The sequence below is a fragment of the Heptranchias perlo genome, chromosome 24 (assembly GCF_035084215.1).
Source record: "Heptranchias perlo isolate sHepPer1 chromosome 24, sHepPer1.hap1, whole genome shotgun sequence".
NCBI lineage: Eukaryota > Metazoa > Chordata > Chondrichthyes > Hexanchiformes > Hexanchidae > Heptranchias > Heptranchias perlo.
Genome location: NC_090348.1, coordinates 26,292,162 through 26,314,714, shown reverse-complemented (window position 1 = coordinate 26,314,714; position 22,553 = coordinate 26,292,162). Strand labels below are relative to the sequence as shown.

The following is a 22,553-nucleotide window of genomic DNA, read 5'->3' as shown; positions in this document are numbered from 1 at the left end:
GGGATTCCCACCAGCGGGGCTTGCGCGCGCAGCCCCGCACGTCAGCGCGGTACCCGGAAGTGGCCGGGATTTCGTCCGAATCCGGTCACGTGATCGGAGATCGGGATTTTCGGGGCCCCCCCGCTGGAAACCCGCAGGTAACCCGACCCTAAAATCGAGCCCCAGGTGTCAGCCTTGGCTCAGTGGTAGGACTCCTCCTCTGAGTCAGAAGGTCGCGGGCCCAAGTCTCACTCCAGAGACTTGAGCACAAAATCCAGGCAGCACTGAGAGGGTGAGACGTCAACCCATTAGTAGAGATGAAACAGGGAGTTTCAACCCTCTTGCAACTTCACTTTTCCCATTTAAAACGGGCTTCACCCCACTATGGATGCATATAGATCTGATGAGATACACTACTTGTATTTGAAAAGTGGTGTACAATGAACAAGGCCAATTTAAATGTCCTATTCCGTTGCCCGATGAGATCTTTACAGAAAGGCACAGGGCACAATGCTGTGAGTTGGGTGCGATACCTGTAATGGATGTGACCTCCTTGATCCAGTATCAAGGACCAAGAGGCAAGACCAGAAGATATGTGAGTGAGAGCGGACGCCCCCATTGTCTCAAGCACTGGTCTAGAATAGTCCACCAACAATGCAGCTGTGCTGGAGTGTGGTAGATACATTGGTGAATTTTTAGTTGTCCCTCCTACAGGTGGTTGATGGTTAATGGTCAAGGAACTTCAGACTGAACAGTCTCTCATTCTTCACTTAAAATTGTACAGTTAAAATCAGCTACGCTTGTCTCTTGTAAGTGAGATAAGCTCAGTACAGAACAGATTTATGAAATCAGTTCATCCTCCTCAACCAAGCCAATTGGTTTCAAAGTGTAATCACTGTTAGGAAAAAATAACACAGAAGGTTGAGAGGAAAAAGAACTGATGTCTACTCTGGACAGGTGGTGTTGGAGTTCCGGAGGTCTCTGTATTTCTTCCTGCCGATCACATTGTTTGGGGGTTGGCCTGGGCCTGTCATATGTACTAGCATGGCTGCATCTGTTCTTTTCCCCTCCACCTTCCATATTATTTTTTCCTGTACAACAGTGATTGAAAGAAATTCTTTGTGTTTGCACCTAAATTAGCTTAAAGCCTTCCCACGATATTATTGTTGCAATATTGTTGCTTTATTTTGCTAAATATATATATATATATATATATATATCTATATATATATATAAATATATGATATTGACACCTTTTTTGTTGCTTCTTATTTTATAGCTATTGCTGCATAATTCAAAAATGAGAAATTTTCATGTGAATTACCTTACATGCTGGAATATTTCATTTCATAGCCAAATTTAATTTGAAAACGCAAGCATAATTAAATATGAGGTCACACAGGCAGAATAATGTCACTCGTCTCTGGGGCAAGCCAGAGAGACCAAAATGGAGTCCAATGTTCTTTCAGGTTGCAGTTGCTCAGTTTTGCTCTTTCACTGAAGGGTGCAGAAAATATACAGCGTTCCCCCTCCCCCTCACTGTTATACTTCAAGGACTGCAGCAATAATCAGAGAATTTTAGGGAATTTTCTTTTTGTTTCATCTTCCAATTTTCACCCCACAATATCTACTCTTGCTAGAGTTCTACCATCAATGTTCCCTTTAGTCCAAAACAAGAAATTTACATCTATAAATGTATTCAAGGACTGGAACATTTAATGGACAAAATGTAATTGTATTCTTTAATTTGCCATTGTTGGTGCTAGACTCACTAATATTCAGAACATAAAGCATGGGATGAGGACGGTCTATTTGGCGCCTTCAGCCTGTTCTCCTCACAGGCCATTTGCAATTTCTTCTATTGCCACAGTATGGCTGTGACTCCGACGTCACAGCAGGGCACAGATTTCACCTACCTCCCTTTTGGTGATTTTATCAATCAATGGAAATATTTTCCCCAGGGACAGTAAAAGATTTTCATCCTTCAGATGTGCACAGTCACCACCACTGTGGAAAAATTCAGAAAGCAACATCAAGATACCACAAAGAATGTCAATCTCATGCCGACATAATGAAAGAAGCCGAAAGATGAAGTCAACCCATATATCACCTTTTCCACCTAGGATGAATCATGCAGGTTGCTTTGATGCTCCAAAAAGTTGAAATATCTCCTCATGGGCAGAAGTGCTTATTAGACACGTGAGTTGTATTTCAAGTTAGGAATACTCCTCTCTCCCAGCCACTGCCTTCTTTTAAATATTCTCAAATTGCTTTCTTTACAATGAATCATTTTCCAATTTTTTCTACTAAAGATGCCAAACTAAGAGGTCCGAGATCGTGCTATTGACTTTCTGAAATGTTGTTGTGGTGGTCAGATAGCTTCCAATCTTCTCACCCTACTCTTTCTGTTTAAATATTCTTTGGATGTATTCCATCAATTTAGATTCATCTCCACTTTAACTATAGGAAACAGTAAACCAAAGTTTTCTATTTCATTTGTTTTTTTTAAATTTCCACCTTGGTTTTCCTTTTCCACTCTCTCACTTAATTTATTTTCTTTATTATTTTCCCTCTGTCTCTCCTGAAGGCATTAAATTCCTGCTGGGGTACCATTCCATATGCACCAGTCAACCTCCAGTACCTGGGCCAAACGGTCATTCTTAATTTGTGTACCAAGACAGCGAGTCTTATTGACTATTCAAGTGTGGACTCCCTCCTATGTTCACTTGCACAATTCCAGCAGGGATCAATTAACAGGAGTGGCAATCCTGACCAATTTTCCATTCTTTACCCCAGGAGTGCAGGAGGTCAATTGTAGCCCTTTGCCCTCACTATTGTCAGCTAACTCAGTACAAACCAGGCACTGAACCAGAAAGCTTCCTGATCTGTATGGCTCAGCTATGGATTGTCTTAACCAGAAATCCACTGGGAAAGCAATCCATAGGGAAGATAATTACCTCATTCTCTCACCAATTATGTCCATTTCCAGTCATTACCCACTTCACTGTTTTTCCCTAGTCTTTCCAGATTACACATGAACTGTGCCTCCACAGATATAATTTTCAAATACAAGTCAGTCAAACCTGATGAGAATGCCAACTTCTTCCAAGGTGATTTTCTTCTCTTCTACTTGAAGGCATTGATCCAACTTTGTTAACTTTTCTCCACAACCAACTAATGCAGTTCTTGCCGGGGGAGCCAACACCAGAACCTTCTTCATGTGGGAATCCATGAACTCATCAAAATCTTGGTTCACCTCAGAGATCATAGTCAATTTCTTCTCTTCTGCATTGCTAGCATCATTTGATTCAGGATTACCCTCTTCAATACCAAGGTTCAATTTCTTGGTGTTTGAGTCTTTACTAAAGACACTGTCTGAAGAAAATTGTACAAAGTGAAACACTGGTTAATAGTGCATATCAATTAGTCTGTTTTTAGCCCATTTTCATATCATCTCCCGAATGAACGAGATAAGCCATTATTCCTTGAATAAAAGTACATATTTGAGACACAAGGTAAGATTTTCCACTTTCACTGCAAGATGTGATTCTGCCTGCCCTTTTGTCTTAAGAGTTCAATCCAACTGACTTTCTGAATTCAGTTTAAATTATAAAAAATACTGCTGCAGGCTTCAGGCACTTGCAGCAACAGAATGGGGCTGCCTCCACAGCCACTGAAGGGGAGTCAGGTTCTTTTAGGGGTGGATTTAAAATTCATAGCAACATTAGACAAAAGTAACTTACTAGTGTCCCTTGCATCCAATGAGGGAGAAATCATCATATGAAATCATCCTACCATTACCACCCACTTCGAATATGCCTGTCAATATTTGTCTATATTCAACAGTCACCATCACTTCCTGTGGAAGATCCTTAGATGTTGGATAACCAGCAGGGAGCTGGCAGCACAGCTCCCGGGCATATTTTCCATCCCTGCCCAAAACCAGGCAGATGATCTCCCCTATATAGTATGGATAAACTTAAAGCTGATTTTTGTGAATATTTTCAGATTACATGAACATAGGAAGCCTTTTAATAATTTTTTTTTTGAATAGCCAGATTAAGGGCCAAGTCCCATAGTTTACTATTACTTAACTAAACATTACAATCATTTTAAATGCCTAGTCAAACTTTTCTGAAGTATTATTTTCCTATATCTCTCTTCTGTAGTTGACAAGTCCCCTTTACAATGACCTCATGTAGATTTAAATCCAATGCAAATTAATGGGATGAAAGCATTTTCTCTCAGCAGGCTATAAAGGACTCTACATGAAAAAAAGAGACTGGAGTATTCTAAACCCAGTTCCTAAAAAGTGTGGGTCATGGAACAAAACTGCCCATAATGTACAGCATTCTCATTGAGGCTGGATTTTCTATCTATTGACTATGACCAGGCAGAAAAATTAGCCTTCAGATTTAAAACATTTCCAACACTGGAAATGGAAAAATTCACAGTGGTGCAGTAAATGGTGTTATCCTTTCGTTAGAATTATTGCACATTTGTTGAGGCTTTATTCTACATCTGCCATGAGAGTGACTGACAAACATTGTGTAATCAAAGCTTGTTTCATGAGCATTGGGGCCGCTCACTCTCATGAAAGTAAAATTCCACCCCACAAATACAACTCTAAAGAGGCCTTTAACAAAAAAACTGCACATAAGAATTTTATACAAGGTTGAACAAAATTTTACCATGATACTTTAAAAAATTCCAGTACTGTTGATGTACAGCTCTCACATTCTGAATAGTTTCTATGGCACTGTTGGGACAAAACAAAAAAATGTTTTACTGTACACTTCAATGCTTGATACACAAAATATAAATGTCCTGTGACCACAATACACTATCACAATACTAAGTAACATATCATAGCTGGGCTTCTCGATCCGAAGCTTATGTAACTATAACTATATTAACAGCTACCTCTCAGGTACTACTAAACCCTAAAGGGATGCCCATTGTCCTGAGCTGGTTGTCGGTCTCATTCCTCATGACTACTTGATTTAACCTGTCTTCTCTCCTAATCTTTTCAACCTTGTGGTGTCCTGCACTATGGGGCTTTGGCCTTTTGATCTAGATTTTACAATTTAAAGAAAAATTAGATTATAATATGTAAAAATGACAGTGAAGATTACAACCCATTAAGTACTACCATCATCACTAAAGAATTCAGAAGTCCTGGTGGTCGGCACCTGTGAGTTGATACCATTCTAAAAGCATCCCTATAGTAGTAATCTGAACAGAACATTGGCAGGTGTCCCTGTCTCCTGAGTTATTGAATGTGTGAGGAATTCCAGCCAATCTGAACACACATGGGCAGATATTTAGATTTCTTTCCCCCCATAAATTTCAATTTCAAATACAGCAATATTAGTAGCATTGTAATGAATCAGAGAAAATCTCTATAATAGATTCAACTGGGTGCAAAAAATTTACCATGGACCTCAATGGAGGTTTAGGATTACCCGATATAAAGTTCTAATTCAACTTAATTGAGGGAGAATAGGGAAAGCTAATTAAATTTTGAACCATATTCAATCTCGTTTCATTAATTCCACCAAAATCATATGTGGCAATTGAAAAATCTTTACTCTTAATGTTATTAATTCCAAATTATTCATTTAACACTCTACACTTTGTGCAAAAACAGCTTTCCATTGCCCTGACGTAATATTGTTCCAAAATGCAATTTACTTTTAACTGGAAATGGGAGAAAACATTTAGGACAAAGAACTGAAACCTTCTTGAATACAGTGTGGTACTGAAGTCAGACTTTACTTTTTTTGCATTGGCCATCCTTGTAAAATATAGGAAAATATTTATGTAGTACAAGTCATAATAGCCAAGAGCCAAATAGCACCAAGTGTGCAAATACCTGCTGTCCAAGTAAGATGATCACTAAAAACTTAAATGCAAAAGTTGCCAATAATTCAATTCACTTCAAGTCATTTATTTTTCTTTGCTGTCCACACAAATATTTGTGGAAATTGGACACGATACCAGAAATGTGACAAAAATAGAAAGAAACAGAAAAAGATATTTATTGACTAAATACCTTATGCATGGCACCATTTGGCCAACCAATGGAGGCACAGGGTCTCCGAGTAATGCTCGGACAGTCATGCAGACAGATTCCGAAAGGGAACGTAAATTGTATCCTCCCTAAAAACAAATTACTTAAAGTTATAAGGACTAGTGGAGGATAGGTATGGACTTGACAGGCTAAGTATGAAAGGCTACGTGTGAAAAAAAAATCTCTCAAAGATCAGAAGGCAGCCTTTTAACTGATATGTGCCTCAACTGAAAAGCCACTTTTATATTATCCAAGTAAACCCTACAATTATAGTTAATAGGAAAACATATATATATATAAATCATTTTGAATGACTAGTCATACCTGTTCTAACAAAGTTTTATTTATAGTTAAAAAAATCTCCACTACAAATTTATTCAGGTACAGTATTTAGTTTAATTTATAATGGATAAAGCAAAGATTGTTCAGGGTGGGTCCCAAGATAGCAAGATTTCAAAATACAATATGCATAGACAACACCATAAAACCCAGATTATGAAATAACAGCAAATTTTATAATGCACATATCATATTCTTTTCATTCCCAACTTAGAGGACATAAAAATATGCAGAAAAGTGTGACTTAACATCAGATACTATAGTTCTACACTTTGCACGTGACAAAAATATGATCTTAGGAGTTGCAGTGTGATGTGCCATAGAATTGCTGGACATAGGTTTACTCCATTGGTTCCTTGCAGGCTGAGTTCTTGATCTCTATTTTTGGGAGAGATGGTGGCAAAAAGGCCAAACACCTTGTACCTTCTTGTGGCTGGTTATATAGAGCAGCATTGTTGAAATGCAAACAAGCAGGTCTTTTACCCATTATCTCAAATCAGAAATGCTTCATAGCACAGAGAACTGAAAAAAATGGGAAGGAGTGGGGGGGTGCAGTTTCTGTACAGTTTAAATGCACGGCACTTTATTGCATTTAATAAGTGCTTTTTTAAAAATCTAATCAAAATGTAATGGCAGTCATGTTCTGTAATAACAAGACTGGCATTTCCCAGTAAAGAAAGTGCTAGCAACATCAAAAAATACCCAATCTGCCAATCATATCACTGTGGTTTGTAATGTCATTGTGCTTTAGTCTTTCATAAATTTGGAAGCATGAATGCTATTTTCAGCTGTAACTTTCATCAGCTGAACACTGAATGTGTCAGTGACCTTCTCTCTTTTAGTTGTTGTTCTGAGGACGAAACTCCTATCTTTCTCCTTCCAATGCTTTGATCTGTCCACATAAGTCACAATCCAGGGGCCAGGCGCAGAAACTGGCTCCATGCTGCCGCCAAACAAGCTCCAAAGGGTGGCACATTAAAGACAGGAAACTCTGTGTAGTGCGCCACAAGCTCAAATCTACATCTGGTCATTCAACAGTGCAGTCTCCACTCCTCCCTCCATTAATTTTAAGGCACTTTTACAATCCAGGAGATATTTTTGATAGAATGCCACTATACTGGCCTTCCAGCACCACTCTCTCCATTTATATTTCTACCCAATACTCTCACCCAATGGACGTTGGGCAAAAGCAGAGATGGGCAATCAACAGCAGCCAGCAAGGTACACAAGAGTGGGTTGTCTGCTGCTACTGCTGAAACAAGTCATATAGTTTATATTTCCAACTGCTGACAGCAGAAAGACTTTGTGTTTGCCATCAGCCACAGTTTTGAAATTTAAAAGCGCTATAGTTATCTTTAACGTCCACCTAAACAGGCAAATAGGACCGTGGGCTAACATCTCATCTGAAAGGCAGCACTTCAGAAATTGCAGCACTCCCTCAGCACTATACTGAAATAGATTGTGCGCTAAATTCTGGTGTGGGGCTTAAATCCACAACCCAAAGGCAAGAAGCTACCAATATCAAGGTGACACACACTGATAAACGAACAAACCTTAAAGAGCTACAATACCACAGAACTGAAAAAAAGCAAAAAAACATGTGGCATAAAGCTTAATACACATTTATGCTTTCCTGAAGTCTATTTATAGTTCCTGAAGGAAACTACTTGCATGGAGCTGGTCATAAAGTCAGTATCACCCATCATCATGACAGAAAAAAGTCCAACAGAATCCAGGGGCCAGACACAGAAACTGCCTCCATGCTGCCGCCAAACAAGCTCTAAAACCAGCTACCAAATGATGGCACAGTAAAGACAGGAAACTCTGTAGTGCATCACAAGCTCAAATCTACATCCTGCCATTCAACAGCACAGTCTCCACTCCTCCCTCCATTAATTTTAAGGCACTTTTGATAGAATAGATAGAATCTTCCAGCACCACTCTACCTACAGTTCAAATCCACTGTGAAGCATGATCAGTAAATTACACCATAATATTTTTGTGTCATCTAAATATGAATTAGCAACCCATACGCATGATTTTATGTGTATATACCAGCGCTAAAAAGGTCAAAAAATACCTACGCAAACAACAAGACCAGTCAATTTTCATACACATTGCTCAGTCAAAGCAATTTGATAAAATATTCAGTAATAATGAGTAGTCTGGGAGAAAATGTAGTTACATACCTCTAAAACAACACAGAGCTTCCCATTAGCCAACGGCATCAGTAACTGAGTCAGATGAGCAAAACACTCAGGCGTAGCACACATTTCACCCTATAAGGTGACAGAGAAAATTGTCAAATTGCCCTAATGATTTCCTTATGGCCAGAACACTTGGACGTTTTAAAGAAACTTTCTAGAAAAAACCCTTATTTTTACTGTGATAAAGTTACCTTAGAATGTTGCTTCATAAATTGTTCACATATTAAATATTATTATTTAATAATTTTAGCTAAAACTCCTGTATTAAGCATAGTCCAGTTACAAAGTATCAACACTTTTTTGAAACAAAACAGCTGACTCCACTTATGCAGATAACTGTGTTTCATACAGACACTGCTAGGTGCTAGTAAGGAAGGCCAATAGATGAATGGCTTAAAGTTATTTAGATTTATTTATAAAGTAGTCAGTAATGTAAAACAAAATCAAAATTCATCATTATGGCCACATATAAGCTTTATCTTGATCAAATTTAGAAGATAAACAATAATGTCTATTTAATGATAGCGGGTGTGTAGTCTCACTTAAAATAAAACATACCTCAGGATCTCCAATAGCAGAATCAAATCCAGCTGAAACCAGAATCAATTCTGGATTAAACTGTAATAACAATAAGCAAAGTAATTTAATAACAGATGTAGAAACAAAGAAGTCCCATGAAATAGACATATTAATATAGTCAGATGTACAAATTACCTCATAAGCCATAGGAAGTAAAACGTAGAGGAAAGCTGCCAAATAGTCAGCATTTCCCATTCCAACCTGTTATAAATGAACAATAAAAAGTTACTTTTATTTAAATTGAGAAATGAATGTAAAGATCCAAAGTCCATAAGGCAGTTGGGGAAAAAAGGAAAAGACAAAGTAAATCAGGAACTAATAATGAGATAATGCTACGGTTGGGTTTTAAAAAACTGAATATTGTAGGAGAGAATTAAATTGCAAATGATAAGCTTTTATTGATACTTAATCTGAATAGGGAATAGAAAATGATTTTATCAGATCAAATGTCATGCTTCTACCATGACCAAATCCACAGGAGCAGAATTTTTCAAAATTATACAGATTAATGGCTCACTCACGCTGAAGAACCAATTCTTCAAGATATTCTCCATTACCAGCTCTAAGCCCTGCTGGCATAGACACTGTCTTGGTTATATTGTCAAGGGCAACAGTATCAACGTGTGCTGATGGTTATCAAATTAACACAGAAAAATATTCCAAGGCATTCATAGAAGTGTAATCAGACATAAATTGACACCGAGTCAAAGGAGGAGGTATTAGGACCAGTGACTAAAAGCTTAGTCAAAGAAGTCATTCTAGGAGGAGAGAGAGGTGGAGAGGTTTAGAGCTTGGGGCCTCAACGTCTGAAGGCACGGCCGGCAATGGTGCGGTGAAAGGAATGGGGGATGCACTAGGGGCCGGAGTTGGAGGAATGCAGAGTTGGAGGAGGTTTATAGGGCTGGAGGACGTTAGAGATAAGGAGGGGCTAGGCCATGAAGGGATTTGAACACAGGATGAGAATTTAAAATTGCAGGCGTTTGGGGACAGGGTCCAATGTAGGACAGCGAGCACAGATATGATGGGTGAGCGGGACTTGCTGTGGGTTAGGATATGGCTTACAGAGTTTTGGATGGATGAGCTGAAGTTTATGGAGGGTGGAGGATGGGAGAGCAATGGAATAGTCGGGTCAGGAGGTGACAAAGGCATAGACAAGGGTTTCGACCACAGATGGGCTAAGCCAGGGGCAGAGGTGGGTGATGTTACAGAGGTAGAAGTATGCAGTCTTTGTGATGGAGAGGATTTGGAGTCCCAAAGCTCAGCTTGGAGTCAAATAGGACGCCGAGCTTGAGAACAGTCGGTTTCAGCCTGAGACACCGGTCGCAAAGGGGGATGGAATCAATGGCAAGAGTACAGAGTTTGTGGCAGAGGCCAAATACAATGGTGTTAGTCTTCCCAATGTTTAACTGGAAGAAACTTTGGCTCATCCAGGAGTGGATGTTGGACAAGAGGCAGTGGGGTAGGTCGAGTGAGGTGGTGGAGAGGTAGAGCTGGGTGTCGTCAGCGGACATTTGAAACCTAACGCCATGTCTTCAGATGATGTTGACGAGGGACAACATGTAGATGAGGAATAGGAGGGGGCCAAGTTTAGATCCTTGGGAAATTCCTGAGTAACAGTGCAGTGGGAAAAGAAGCCATTGTTGAAGATGCTCTGGCTATGATTAGATAGGTAAGAATGGAATTAATATAAAAGGATACAGGGACAGAGGATAAGGAAGAAAGCTCCAGTTAAAAAGCTAGCACCAGCACAAGCATGACAGACCGAATGGCGCCCTTCTGCACTGTTGATTCTACGAAATACCAAACACCAAGATGGTTACTTAAGGTCAAAAATTAAACTTTTACTTAAAAAAACACCTTGTTCCACGGGATATTTATGTTGAATCCTGTCCCTCTGCCTTTTCCAACAACATCGTAATCAGAGTCCTTTAAATTGGGCCAGAATTGCTGGTGTTCATAACGGTGCCATGAGAAGTACAGAATACTAAGAGAGACCAAAATCATTAAAATACACAACCTTTTATATATATAAAAAAAACATTAAAATTCTGTATCCTCCTGGGACTCCAAGACAAATTGCAGCATGCCTATTGCCATCCCAGGTGAAGTCAACTAACTCAAGAGACTAAGGACTGAAATTGTTCAGTGCTTTTTGGCAGCTGATCTATTGGGAGAGCCAAGTTTATATGGACATTTAGATCACTTCTCTATGATAAGAACTATAACAAAACCACTGGTTCAAGATAGATATCTCTCATGTGATGATAGCAAACGTTAATATCTGTTCTGTTTTTTTAAAAACACAAATATAACTGAACCAACCTGGGATCCTCCTCAAACGTGTACTGAGTTCCTTGGCCATGATGCACATCCCAATCAACTATCAGAATCCTGGAAGAGAAAAACAATGCAAACTATATTCACTATTATTAACACAAACTTAGCTTTCTAATTTAAAAAAACCCACAAAACTCCACCTCTTTGTTCCGTATGTTTTTTTTGCATAGTTGGCTGCTATTGCTACGTTATTAAAGACACAAAATCCACAGGCTTCACTCTTCTGGCTATGGTGACCTGGAGGTCTGGGGAGAGGAATAAAAAAACACTTAATATATGTAAACAAGTACACTGCATGAAATCAATGAAATGTATAAATATGAAATTATCTTGTACCTGACCAATGCCATTCCATTTCTTACTCTGCTCAACATCACTGCATCAACAAGTTGCAGAGTTGCTCCCAGAGACATTTTGGCACAGAGATAAGAATTCTAAAACAAAATTAGACTTTTTTAAAACTAGTATGAAAGCCAAAACAACACAGCACAAAATTGAAATGATGAAAAACTTAGTTAGCAATTAATGTACAAAGCAATTTTGTAGGTGATCAATTCAGCTGCTGTCTTTAACAGTTTTTCTAGTTAATAAAATCTCAAAATATTTTCTAGCAATCAACAAAAAAAATTCATGTTTACTTGCTTGTCTATATTTACTTTTTGGATTACTGTCCTGGGTTTTTAGTCATGTTTGAAATGCTGGTTAATTGTGTCAGTGAGATTAGCTTTGGATTGCTCTAGTAAAAAACCAGTCACGATGGGCTGAATGACCTCCTACTATAAACTTCCAAGGTTGGTTCTATGGTTCACATAACAGCAACATTTTCTTCTTTCCTGTCCTAAAGGCAGTGACTCATGCTGGGGTACAGTCCCAACCACCCCTCCACCACCTCGTACAAGTTATTCTTCATGTGTGGACCCAGTGACATGTTGTCTGACCACATTGCGGGGGCAAGGATGTCTGTGACTCTGTTCTCACTTATGAGTACTCTCTAGAAGAGGGTCCCAGGATAAGAGTCACGAGCAGGGACCTTAGATGACTTATATGTTCCTTAGCCAAGTGATGCACCTTCGCCCAGAGATGCTGAGTCAATTGTGGCAGCTCTGCCACTACCCTGATTGAGATTAGCTAGATACCACACAGACCAGAGATCAAATACTGGACCTTCCTGTTTTATGTTTTTTTTAAATTCTGACTAATACAAACTTTTTGCATTGACAATTCAATGTTTAGTTCAAACTCTGCATTCATATGACACTTGTAAAACAAATAAAATATATCAAATGATTAATGTGAAGTAATCAGATTGATGTTGTATAGATCATCCCAAACAGAACACTCCCATTTTCAAGAATTCTCACTTAATACAGACTGAGGGTGTACAGCAAGAAATCATTTTTATTTATAAAGCCCCTTATATCCTCAGAATGTCCCAAAACACTTCACATCCAATGAATTACTTTTGAATCACTGTTATATAGGCAAACGTTGCAGCCAATATCTGCTTCCAGCAGGATCCCACAAACAACAAATAAGATGACTAGGTAATCTATTTTTAGTAGTCTTTTGGTTAGAACATTGGCAAAGACCAGGAAAACTCCCTACTCTATGAATAGCATCATTAGTTCTTTTACGTACAACTGATCAGGCAGATTGGGTTTCTGTTTAACAGTTCATCTGAAAAACAGCACCTCTGATAAAGCAACAATTCCTCAATGATCTACTGAAGCATCAGCCTGGATCAGGAGTATTCAAAGTTTTTATCTTCATTAGCCACTCAGGTTTCCACGAATGAAAATATGGTTGTGTCCAATCAATCTCTTTTCCATCTATCAGAAAGCAATGTTTTTCAATCCATCAGCCCTGTACTTAAAAATCTAGAACTACAGCATCCAAAATTCAGCAACAGAAAAACTGGAACTCTGTAGGCTGGATCTAATCTGCAGGCCATAGGTTAGAGACACATGGCCTAAATTATGTGACCAATCCTGGAATGGGGTCTTGAACCCACCAAGATCAACACAAATGAAAGTGCTGCTGATTCAAGAAAGCTGACACAGTAAAGGAAATAGAAACATGATTTTTGTTGGATACCAATTAAGAATTTTTTTTTTGTTGCAAGTGCAAAATTTACTTACAGGGTGAAAATATACATCATTATAATTGTATGAAAAGGTCTTCAACTCTTCAATGTTCATAGAGGCAGTAGATTTCACAGCTTCTATGTAATCCAGGCTAAAGAAAGAAAACACTTTAATGGGATCTAGCTCAAACATCAGTTTAACTAATTAAAAATTGTTAGGTGCCCAATGGCCTGCATCAGAATGGGAGGATATGGGTTTGAGTTTCTGATCTTGACTGGGTTGACAAGGCAAGGCAGACATGTCCTAGGAACAATGCCAAGTGGCATTGGCAGAACTGTGGAAACAGGCTGTTTGCCTCTGGTTGGGCATACTCCACAGCTTCAAAACTGGTCACATATTATAGGAGCAAATTAGTATTTGTTGAACTCAAATTTATTGGAAATGGTTAGAAGATCCAAATTACACATTGTCACAAGACATTTACTGAGGCACCAACTCATTCCCCAAAACTTAGTGCAATGTTTGCTTTTATCTCTGCCTATGCTGGTACCATTCCCAAGGGTGTCTAAATTTTATAATATATACACATTTTCTGTCATGTAACAGGTTATGCACTTCAATATCAAATGACAACCCACTTACTAAAATAAGAGCACTCAAGCTCTCCTCCTATATGTTGTCCTACATAAAAGACTACATTTGACAGGAAGTATTTTGCCGCTTGCATTTTGCAAACTATCTACATGCCTGGAATCATTCTTGCGTACACTGAATTAACTATTAAATCAACATTCAGTAATTCAAAAGTTAAAAAAAAGAGATCAGAATGAAAAGTTAGATCAAAGCCAAGGAACAATAGCACTCAGATATTTAAAGAGTGCATCAAGCGAGGAACTGACAAAAGCAGAAAGATACATGAAATACAAAACTTGAACATAACCACTATGCCTATAACTCAGTTGCGACCATGTTGTGAGTCTCTTAGTTCAATCTGACACCGGGTACGGTAGCATAGTGGTTATGTTACTGGGCTAGTAATCCAGAGGCCTGGACTAAAATCCAGAGTCATGAGTTCAAATCCCGCCACGGCAGCTGGCGAATTTAAATTCAATTAATTAATTAAAAAATTCAATTAATTAAAATAAAATCTGGAATTAAAATACTAGTATCAGTAATGATAGCCATGAAATTACCGGATTGTCGTAAAAACCCATCTGGTTCACTAATGTCCTTTAGGGAAGGAAGCCTGCCGCCCTTACCCGGTCTGGCCTATATGTGACTCCAGACCCACAGCAATGTGGTTGATTCTTAATTGCCCTCTGAAATGGCCCAGCAAGCCACTCAGTTGTAAAATCTCGCTACGAAAAGTCATAATAAGAATAAAACCGGACGGACCACCCGGCATCGGACCACTAGGCACCGGACACGACCACGGCAAAACACCAAGCCCAGTCGACCCTGCAAGGTCCTCCTTACTAACATCTGGGAGAGCTGTCCCACAGACTAGTCAAGCAACAGCCTGACATAGCCATACTCACAGAATCATATCTTTCAGCCAACGTCCCAGACTCTTCCATCACCATCCCTGGGTATGTCCTGTCCCACCGGCAGGACAGACCCACCAGAGGTGGCGGTACAGTGATATACAGTCAGGAGGGAGTGGCCCTGGGAGTCCTCAACATTGACTCTGGACCCCATGAAATCTCATGGCATCAGGTCAAACATGGGCAAGGAAACCTCCTGCTGATTACCACCTACCGTCCTCCCTCAGCTGATGAATCAGTCCTCCTCCATGTTGAACACCACTTGGAGGAAGCACTGAGGGTAGCAAGGGCACAAAATGTACTCTGGGTGGGGGACTTCAATGTCCATCACCAAGAGTGGCTCGGTAGCACCACTACTGACCGAGCTGGCCGAGTCCTGAAGGACAGAGCTGCTAGACTGGGCCTGCGGCAGGTGGTGAGCGAACCAACACGAGGGAAAAACTTACTTGACCTCGTCCTCACCAATCTACCTGTCGCAAATGCATCTGTCCATGACAGTATTGGTAGGAGTGACCACCGCACAGTCCTCGTGGAGATGAAATCCCGTCTTCGCACTGAGGACACCATCCAACGTGTTGTGTGGCACTACCACCGTGCTAAATGGGATAGATTCAGAACAGATCTAGCAGCTCAAAACTGGGCATCCATGAGGTGCTGTGGGCCATCAGCAGCAGCAGAATTGTATTCCAGCACAATCTGTAACCTCATGGCCTGGCATATTCCTCACTCTACCATTACCAACAAGCCAGGGGATCAACCCTGGTTCAATGAGTAGTGCAGAAGAGCATGCCAGGAGCAGCACCAGGCGTACCTAAAAATGAGGTGCCAACCTGGTGAAGCTACAACTCAGGACTACATGCATGCTAAACAGCGGAAGCAACATGCTATAGACAGAGCTAAGCGATTCCACAACCAACGGATCAGATCAAAGCTCTGCAGTCCTGCCACATCCAGTCGTGAATGGTGGTGGACAATTAAACAACTGACGGGAGGAGGAGGCTCTGCAAACATCCCCATCCTCAATGATGGCGGAGTCCAGCACGTGAGTGCAAAAGACAAGGCTGAAGCGTTTGCAACCATCTTCAGCCAGAAGTGCCGAGTGGATAATCCATCTCAGCCTCCTCCCGATATCCCCACCATCACGGAAGCCAGTCTTCGGCCAATTCGATTCACTCCACGAGATATCAAGAAACGGCTGAGTGAACTGGATACAGCAAAGGCTATGGGCCCCGACAACATCCCAGCTGTAGTGCTGAAGACTTGTGCTCCAGAACGAGCTGCGCCTCTAGCCAAGCTGTTCCAGTACAGCTACAACACTGGCATCCACCCGACAATGTGGAAAATTGCCCAGGTATGTCCTGTCCACAAAAAGCAGGACAAATCCAATCCGGCCAATTACCGCCCCATCAGTCTACTCTCAATCATCAGCAAAGTGATGGAAGGTGTCGTCGACAGTGCTATCAAGCGGCACTTACTCACCAATAACCTGCTCACCGATGCTCAGTTTGGGTTCCGCCAGGACCACTCGGCTCCAGACCTCATTACAGCCTTGGTCCAAACATGGACAAAAGAGCTGAATTCCAGAGGTGAGGTGAGAGTGACTGCCCTTGACATCAAGGCAGCATTTGACCGAGTGTGGCACCAAGGAGCCCTAGTAAAATTGAAGTCAATGGGAATCAGGGGGAAAACTCTCCAGTGGCTGGAGTCATACCTAGCACAAAGGAAGATGGTAGTGGTTGTTGGAGGCCAAGCATCTCAGCCCCAGGGCATTGCTGCAGGAGTTCCTCAGGGCAGTGTCCTAGGCCCAACCATCTACAGCTGCTTCGTCAATGACCTTCCCTCCATCATAAGGTCAGAAATGGGGATGTTCGCTGATGACTGCACAGTGTTCAGTTCCATTCGCAACCCCTCAGATAATGAAGCAGTCCGAGCCTGCATGCAGCAAGACCTGGACAACATCCAGGCTTGGGCTCATAAGTGGCAAGTAACATTCGCGCCAGATAAATGCCAAGCAATGACCATCTCCAACAAGAGAGAGTCTAACCACCTCCCCTTGACATTCAACGGCATTACCATCGCCGAATCCCCCACCATCAACATCCTGGGGGTCACCATTGACCAGAAACTTAACTGGACCAGCCATATAAATACTATGGCTACGAGAGCAGGTCAGAGGCTGGGTATTCTGCGGCGAGTGACTCACCTCCTGACTCCCCAAAGCCTTTCCACCATCTACAAGGCACAAGTCAGGAGTGTGATGGAATATTCTCCACTTGCCTGGATGAGTGCAGCTCCAACAACACTCAAGAAGCTCGACACCATCCAAGATAAAGCAGCCCGCTTGATTGGCACCCCATGCACCACCCTAAACATTCACTCCCTTCACCACCGGCGCACTGTGGCTGCAGTGTGCACCATCCACAGGATGCACTGCAGCAACTCGCCAAGGCTTCTTCGACAGCACCTCCCAAACCCGCGACCTCTACCACCTAGAAGGACAAGGGCAGCAGGCGCATGGGAACAACACCACCTGCACGTTCCCCTCCAAGTCACACACCATCCCGACTTGGAAATATATCGCCGTTCCTTCATTGTCGCTGGGTCAAAATCCTGGAACTCCCTTCCTAACAGCACTGTGGGAGAACCGTCACCACATGGACTGCAGCGGTTCAAGAAGGCGGCTCACCACCACCTTCTCGAGGGCAATTAGGGATGGGCAATAAATGCCGGCCTTGCCAGCGACGCCCACATCCCGTGAACGAATTTTTAAAAAAAAATATCTGAAGTAAAATTAGAGATGGGCATATTATTGAGGAACAAACATAAACGTTTTGAGAAATATAGCTTTAATCTACTAAAAAGACAAGAACAAGATAGTGCACCCACTAAAATTCTTAATTCTCGAGCACATTTTTAACCAAAGTGAATGTTAGCAAATCAATAATTGCAGTTCTCTGGAATCCACTCTGTTTGCATTGGAGTCTGAAGTACCTGTACTCTCAAATGCAAAACACTCCAGTTTGCAAATTATTATATAAACAGGGGCATTAATTCACAGCGTTCTTGGAGGTCTTCACTGCAGTGTTCGAAGCCAGTAATCTTGAATAAAATTATTAAAATAGTGTGGAATTGCAGGATTTTTACTGTACAGCACAGTTTTTAAAAGTATATAAATAGGTGGTATGAAGGAACAGCATGTGGTCCCACAACATTTGACATTAGAAATTTGTAAAATAAATATCTACACAGCAGTACTATCTAGGAGAGATGCAAATAGAGACTAGCTTGCTTAGCCACAAAGAAAGGGGAGAAAAGATTGAATGACAAGTCAGCTTAGATACCCTTAGGAATGATACCAGCATAGGCAGAGTTAAGGAAGATGGTCTGCTGCCCAACCTTTCACTCAAAGGGGGGAAAAAGTACAGAATAGTACTTAAGTTTAAATGTATGTACAACCTGTGAACCAACATAATTTCCTCTTCAGTGGCTTCTCGAACAGATAGTGGGATGCATCTTTCCACAAGACCATAGTATTTCAGTTTCTCATAGGAAGTGGACAGTCGCTCTGGTATTTCAATACTGCAAACTGGGCTAAAATGTATCCAAAACAGAATATTACCAAGATTATTGAAATGGATCATAAGAAGTTCTCTATTTGCCAGCTAGAGTTCTACATAAAAAAAATCAGTTCAGGCAATTTTGACTCAATTTTCTAGTCGTGTTGGATTCCCAGTATACCATAATTTGGGTAGAAAATTTCATAATCTCACTTAGAGGTGTCACGAGGATAGCTGGTATGAAAAATGTAAATGTCACAGTGGGTTAGCTGAAGAATAAGGTTTAGTTATATTGATGGGACAATATAGAAGGAACTTTACTTTGTTCTGACAGGTCTTCACCTGAGCTGGGATTGCTGGAGGTACATCAGGATTAATTTCCACCCAGACTAATTTGCCTCCTTCAACACTGATCTATAGATAACTATTTGGAGGAGTACAGTAGCAACTACGTGGCAGACCTTCCAATTTTCCTCCCTGTAGGGGAAACCACTCAGCACTGCCTGCTGGATATTCAGCTAAAAATTATTTAGACACTGGCATCTTAAAACAATTTCAAATCAGAAGTACTTGCATCAGTCATTCAGCCACTCATTTATTCTGCAGCAGGTGTATCATTATTGAAACAAACAGCATCCAAATATATGAATTATAGAAACAATCATAACATTTAGAAGTGTGGTTTGTGCTTGTTTTTAAATTTTTTAATATTTTGTGGGAGACGAAGAATTGCAAATTATGTTTCAACATTTTTTTTTACACTGCTCCGTAGAAGCCCTAATTGCATCCATTAAAAACAAAAGAACTAATTGCTTTAGAAACACAACATAACCTATTACAGCACTTACTAATCCCACAGCAGGTTATAGCTCATCATCTGTTCATTGTTGATCAACCCAGTTCCTGAAGCCATGGCTAAGGAAGAACAAATATAAATAAGCAGCCAAACATATCACTTATATCCAATATAAACCAAATTTAAAACATATCCTCCGACAAGGTTGAATTGATAACAGCAGAATTTTTGACATTTCAATTGCTTCACTAACAACTTAGAAGTTTTTTTTTCAAACTCATCAAGTTAGGAGGAAGGGGAGAACGATGCACTGCTTCTATCTCAAACACACCAGCTGAGAGTTAAAACGATGAAGAGTTGCAGTTTTCCGGGTTTTTTTTTACTCCTTCCAGCCCCGTTAGCTTTGATGGTTCAACTCTAACCCTATTTTGTCATTTAATCGACATCCTTCGTTTCGTTTTTCACTGATCTCAAATGAAATACATTGGGCTTCCTCTTCTGTATTAAACGCTTTCCCCTCAACAACTCCCTTGTGAGAAAGCTCCAGACCAACTAAACTGCATAAATTATTAACAAATGCCCCGCAATTCCCTAATCATCTACCGTCTCTCTGCAACCAACTCAACCTCGTCCTGCGCTGTCTCTCGATTGGACGCAAATTGAAAACGCGTTCTCTGTATGGCTGACCATGTTGTCAATCACGAATCACCACCATACATACTCCTATAAAATTAGGTTAACCAGAACATAATATTTTAATTTAAAAAAACACTGGAAGCACTCAGCAAGTCAGGCAGTATTTGGTAAGAGAACATTTTGGACATTGAACACCACCGCAGAGCCTCAATATCCGAAACATCTTATTAAATGCCACCTGACTAGCCGAGTGTTCTCAGCATCTACGGTATTTTGCTTTATGCACATAATATTTTGATCTGTCAGGGGCTCCAACTAGTGGCCAAGACAGCACTGCCCATGTGCGCATTAACTAATCCAAACAGATTTTAATGTAATTTAACCGCTAATTTTCTCAAAAAGTGAAAACTTAAACTAAGCGCGAGAGGTTATTTGCACGGTTAGTTGTCAATCAATATCCTATGACTATCTAAAGCAGCATTAAAGAGAACATTGTAAACAGTAATACTTGAATATTAATAGGATTGGGTCAAACACTCAAATTAATTAACTGTATTTATTTTTAATAGTGAGTAATATAATTTTCTTAACAAAAAATAAGATTTAACGGAACTACCAAAATTAGGAAAGTGAAATCAAGTTCTATTCTAGCTGACCATGGAGTTCCTTAGGGCCTTCTGGGACGCGACTACGCACGGGTCCTGGGGGAAAAGTCTGGCGACCGGGGAGATGCCGCTTTTGTGGCGCAGGGCGGTCGTCGTCCTGCTGCTGAAGAAGGGGGATCTCCATCACCTTAAAAACTGGCACCCGGTCTCCCTCCTCAGCACGGATTATAAGGTCTTCGCCAAGGCGATGTCTGCTCGCCTTGGCACCATGCTGGCCCACATGACCCATCCCGACCAGTCCTACATGGTCCCGGGCCAGAGAATCCACGATAACATCCACCTCGTCCGGGACCTGATCCACCATTCCCAGAGGGCTGGGCTGTCGGTCGCCTTCCTTTCCCTGGATCAGGAGAAGGCGTTCGACAGGGTGGATCACGAGTACTTATTCGGGACTCCGCTCGCTTTCGGGTTCGGGTCGCATTTTGTCGCCTGGATCCAACTTCTGTACGCTGCCGTGAAGTGTCTGATTAAGGTTAATGGATCCTTGACAGCGCCCCTTCGTTTCAGGAGAGGAGTGCGTCAGGGATGCCCCATGTCCGGCCAATTATACACCGTCTGCGTGGAGCCTTTCCTGCACCTCTTGCGGAAGAGGTTGTCGGGGCTGGCTCTGCGCGAGCCGGGCGTGGAGGTCGTCCTTTCGGCTTACGCCGATGACGTGCTCCTCATGGTCATGGATCCCGTTGACTTGCAGAGGATGTGCGAGTGCCAAAAGGTGTACTCTGCCGCGTCCTCCGCAAGGATCAACTGGGAGAAATGTTCCGGACTCCTGGTGGGTCAGTGGCGGGCGGACTTCCTGCCAGAGGAGCTACGGCCTTTTGCCTGGAGCACCACGTACCTCCGGTACCTGGGAGTCTACCTTAGCCCTGCCGAGGAAGCCTTGCCGGCGAACTGGCAAGAGCTGGAGGCCAACGTCACCGCTCGCCTAGGGCGCTGGACAGGACTGCTCCAAGTGTTATCCTACAGGAATCGAGTGCTGGTCATAAACCAGCTGGTAGCCGCAATGTTGTGGTACCAGTTGGTCACTTTGATCCCTCCTTCTGAGTTTGTCGCCAAGATTCAGAAGAAGCTCGTCGACTTCTGCTGGGCCAAAAGGATACACTGGGTCGCTGCTGCGGTCCCGAGTCTCCCGCTTAGGGAGGGTGGTCAGGGGCTGGTGTGCGTCCGACCCAGGTGGCGACTTTCCGCCTTCGGACCCTGCAGCGATACCTGTACGTTGAGGATCCTCCTAGATGGTGTGCACTGGCGACATATTTCTTCCGCCGGCTGCACGGTCTGAACTACGACAAGCAGCTCCTGTTTATCACGTTACCAGGCGGCCGCACGTCTTTGCGGCAGCTGCCTGTCTTTTACCAGGATCTGATCAGGGTCTGGAATATGGTTGCCTCCTGCCGGTGCTCTCCCCCGTCAGGGGTGGCGGCCGTCCTGCAGGAGCCGCTGCTCAGGAATCCGTTCCTCGGCGGTGTTGGCTTCGGCGGCTCGCGGCTGACGGAGCAGAGGGCCCTGGCCGGTAAGGTAACCAGAGTCAGAGACGTACTAGATGGCAGAGGGGCGGGCTAGATGGCGCTGGGGACACTGGCTGCACGGATGTCCTCGAGGCGTGTCCGGGACGCGGCCACCGCCATCCGGGCTTTGAAAGTGGCACTCGGCCCTGACTCCACTTGGGGTGTGGAGGAGGCTCAAGCGTGTGGAGCCATCCCATCCGAGCTGACCCCTGTTCGGACGGAATTCCTCATAGGCGTCAGGCCCCGAAACCTCCC

The 22,553-nt window shown here is 42.0% G+C and overlaps 1 protein-coding gene across 2 annotated transcripts in view; it reads right to left on the bottom strand.

Annotated features, from left to right (window-relative positions):
- Nucleotides 1-22,553, bottom strand: part of hdac10 (histone deacetylase 10) — a 38,032-nt gene that overhangs the window by 14,891 nt on the left and 588 nt on the right. The window contains exons 1-15 of one of the 2 annotated variants that reach the window (XM_068004932.1): nt 19,827-20,178; nt 19,548-19,614; nt 18,599-18,733; nt 13,653-13,749; nt 11,851-11,948; nt 11,655-11,759; nt 11,500-11,568; nt 11,035-11,161; nt 9,313-9,378; nt 9,157-9,216; nt 8,581-8,670; nt 6,035-6,141; nt 4,671-4,738; nt 3,063-3,354; nt 1,896-1,986 (exon numbers count right to left, since the gene is read on the bottom strand). In XM_068004932.1, coding sequence (XP_067861033.1) covers nt 1,896-1,986; nt 3,063-3,354; nt 4,671-4,738; nt 6,035-6,141; nt 8,581-8,670; nt 9,157-9,216; nt 9,313-9,378; nt 11,035-11,161; nt 11,500-11,568; nt 11,655-11,759; nt 11,851-11,948; nt 13,653-13,749; nt 18,599-18,733; nt 19,548-19,612 — 1,470 coding nt within the window. In that variant the 5' untranslated portion in view covers nt 19,613-19,614; nt 19,827-20,178. Of the gene's footprint in view, nt 1-1,895; nt 1,987-3,062; nt 3,355-4,670; nt 4,739-6,034; nt 6,142-8,580; nt 8,671-9,156; nt 9,217-9,312; nt 9,379-11,034; nt 11,162-11,499; nt 11,569-11,654; nt 11,760-11,850; nt 11,949-13,652; nt 13,750-18,598; nt 18,734-19,547; nt 19,615-19,826; nt 20,179-22,553 lie in introns of those variants that run through there. The other variant, XM_068004931.1, reaches the window with a different exon arrangement.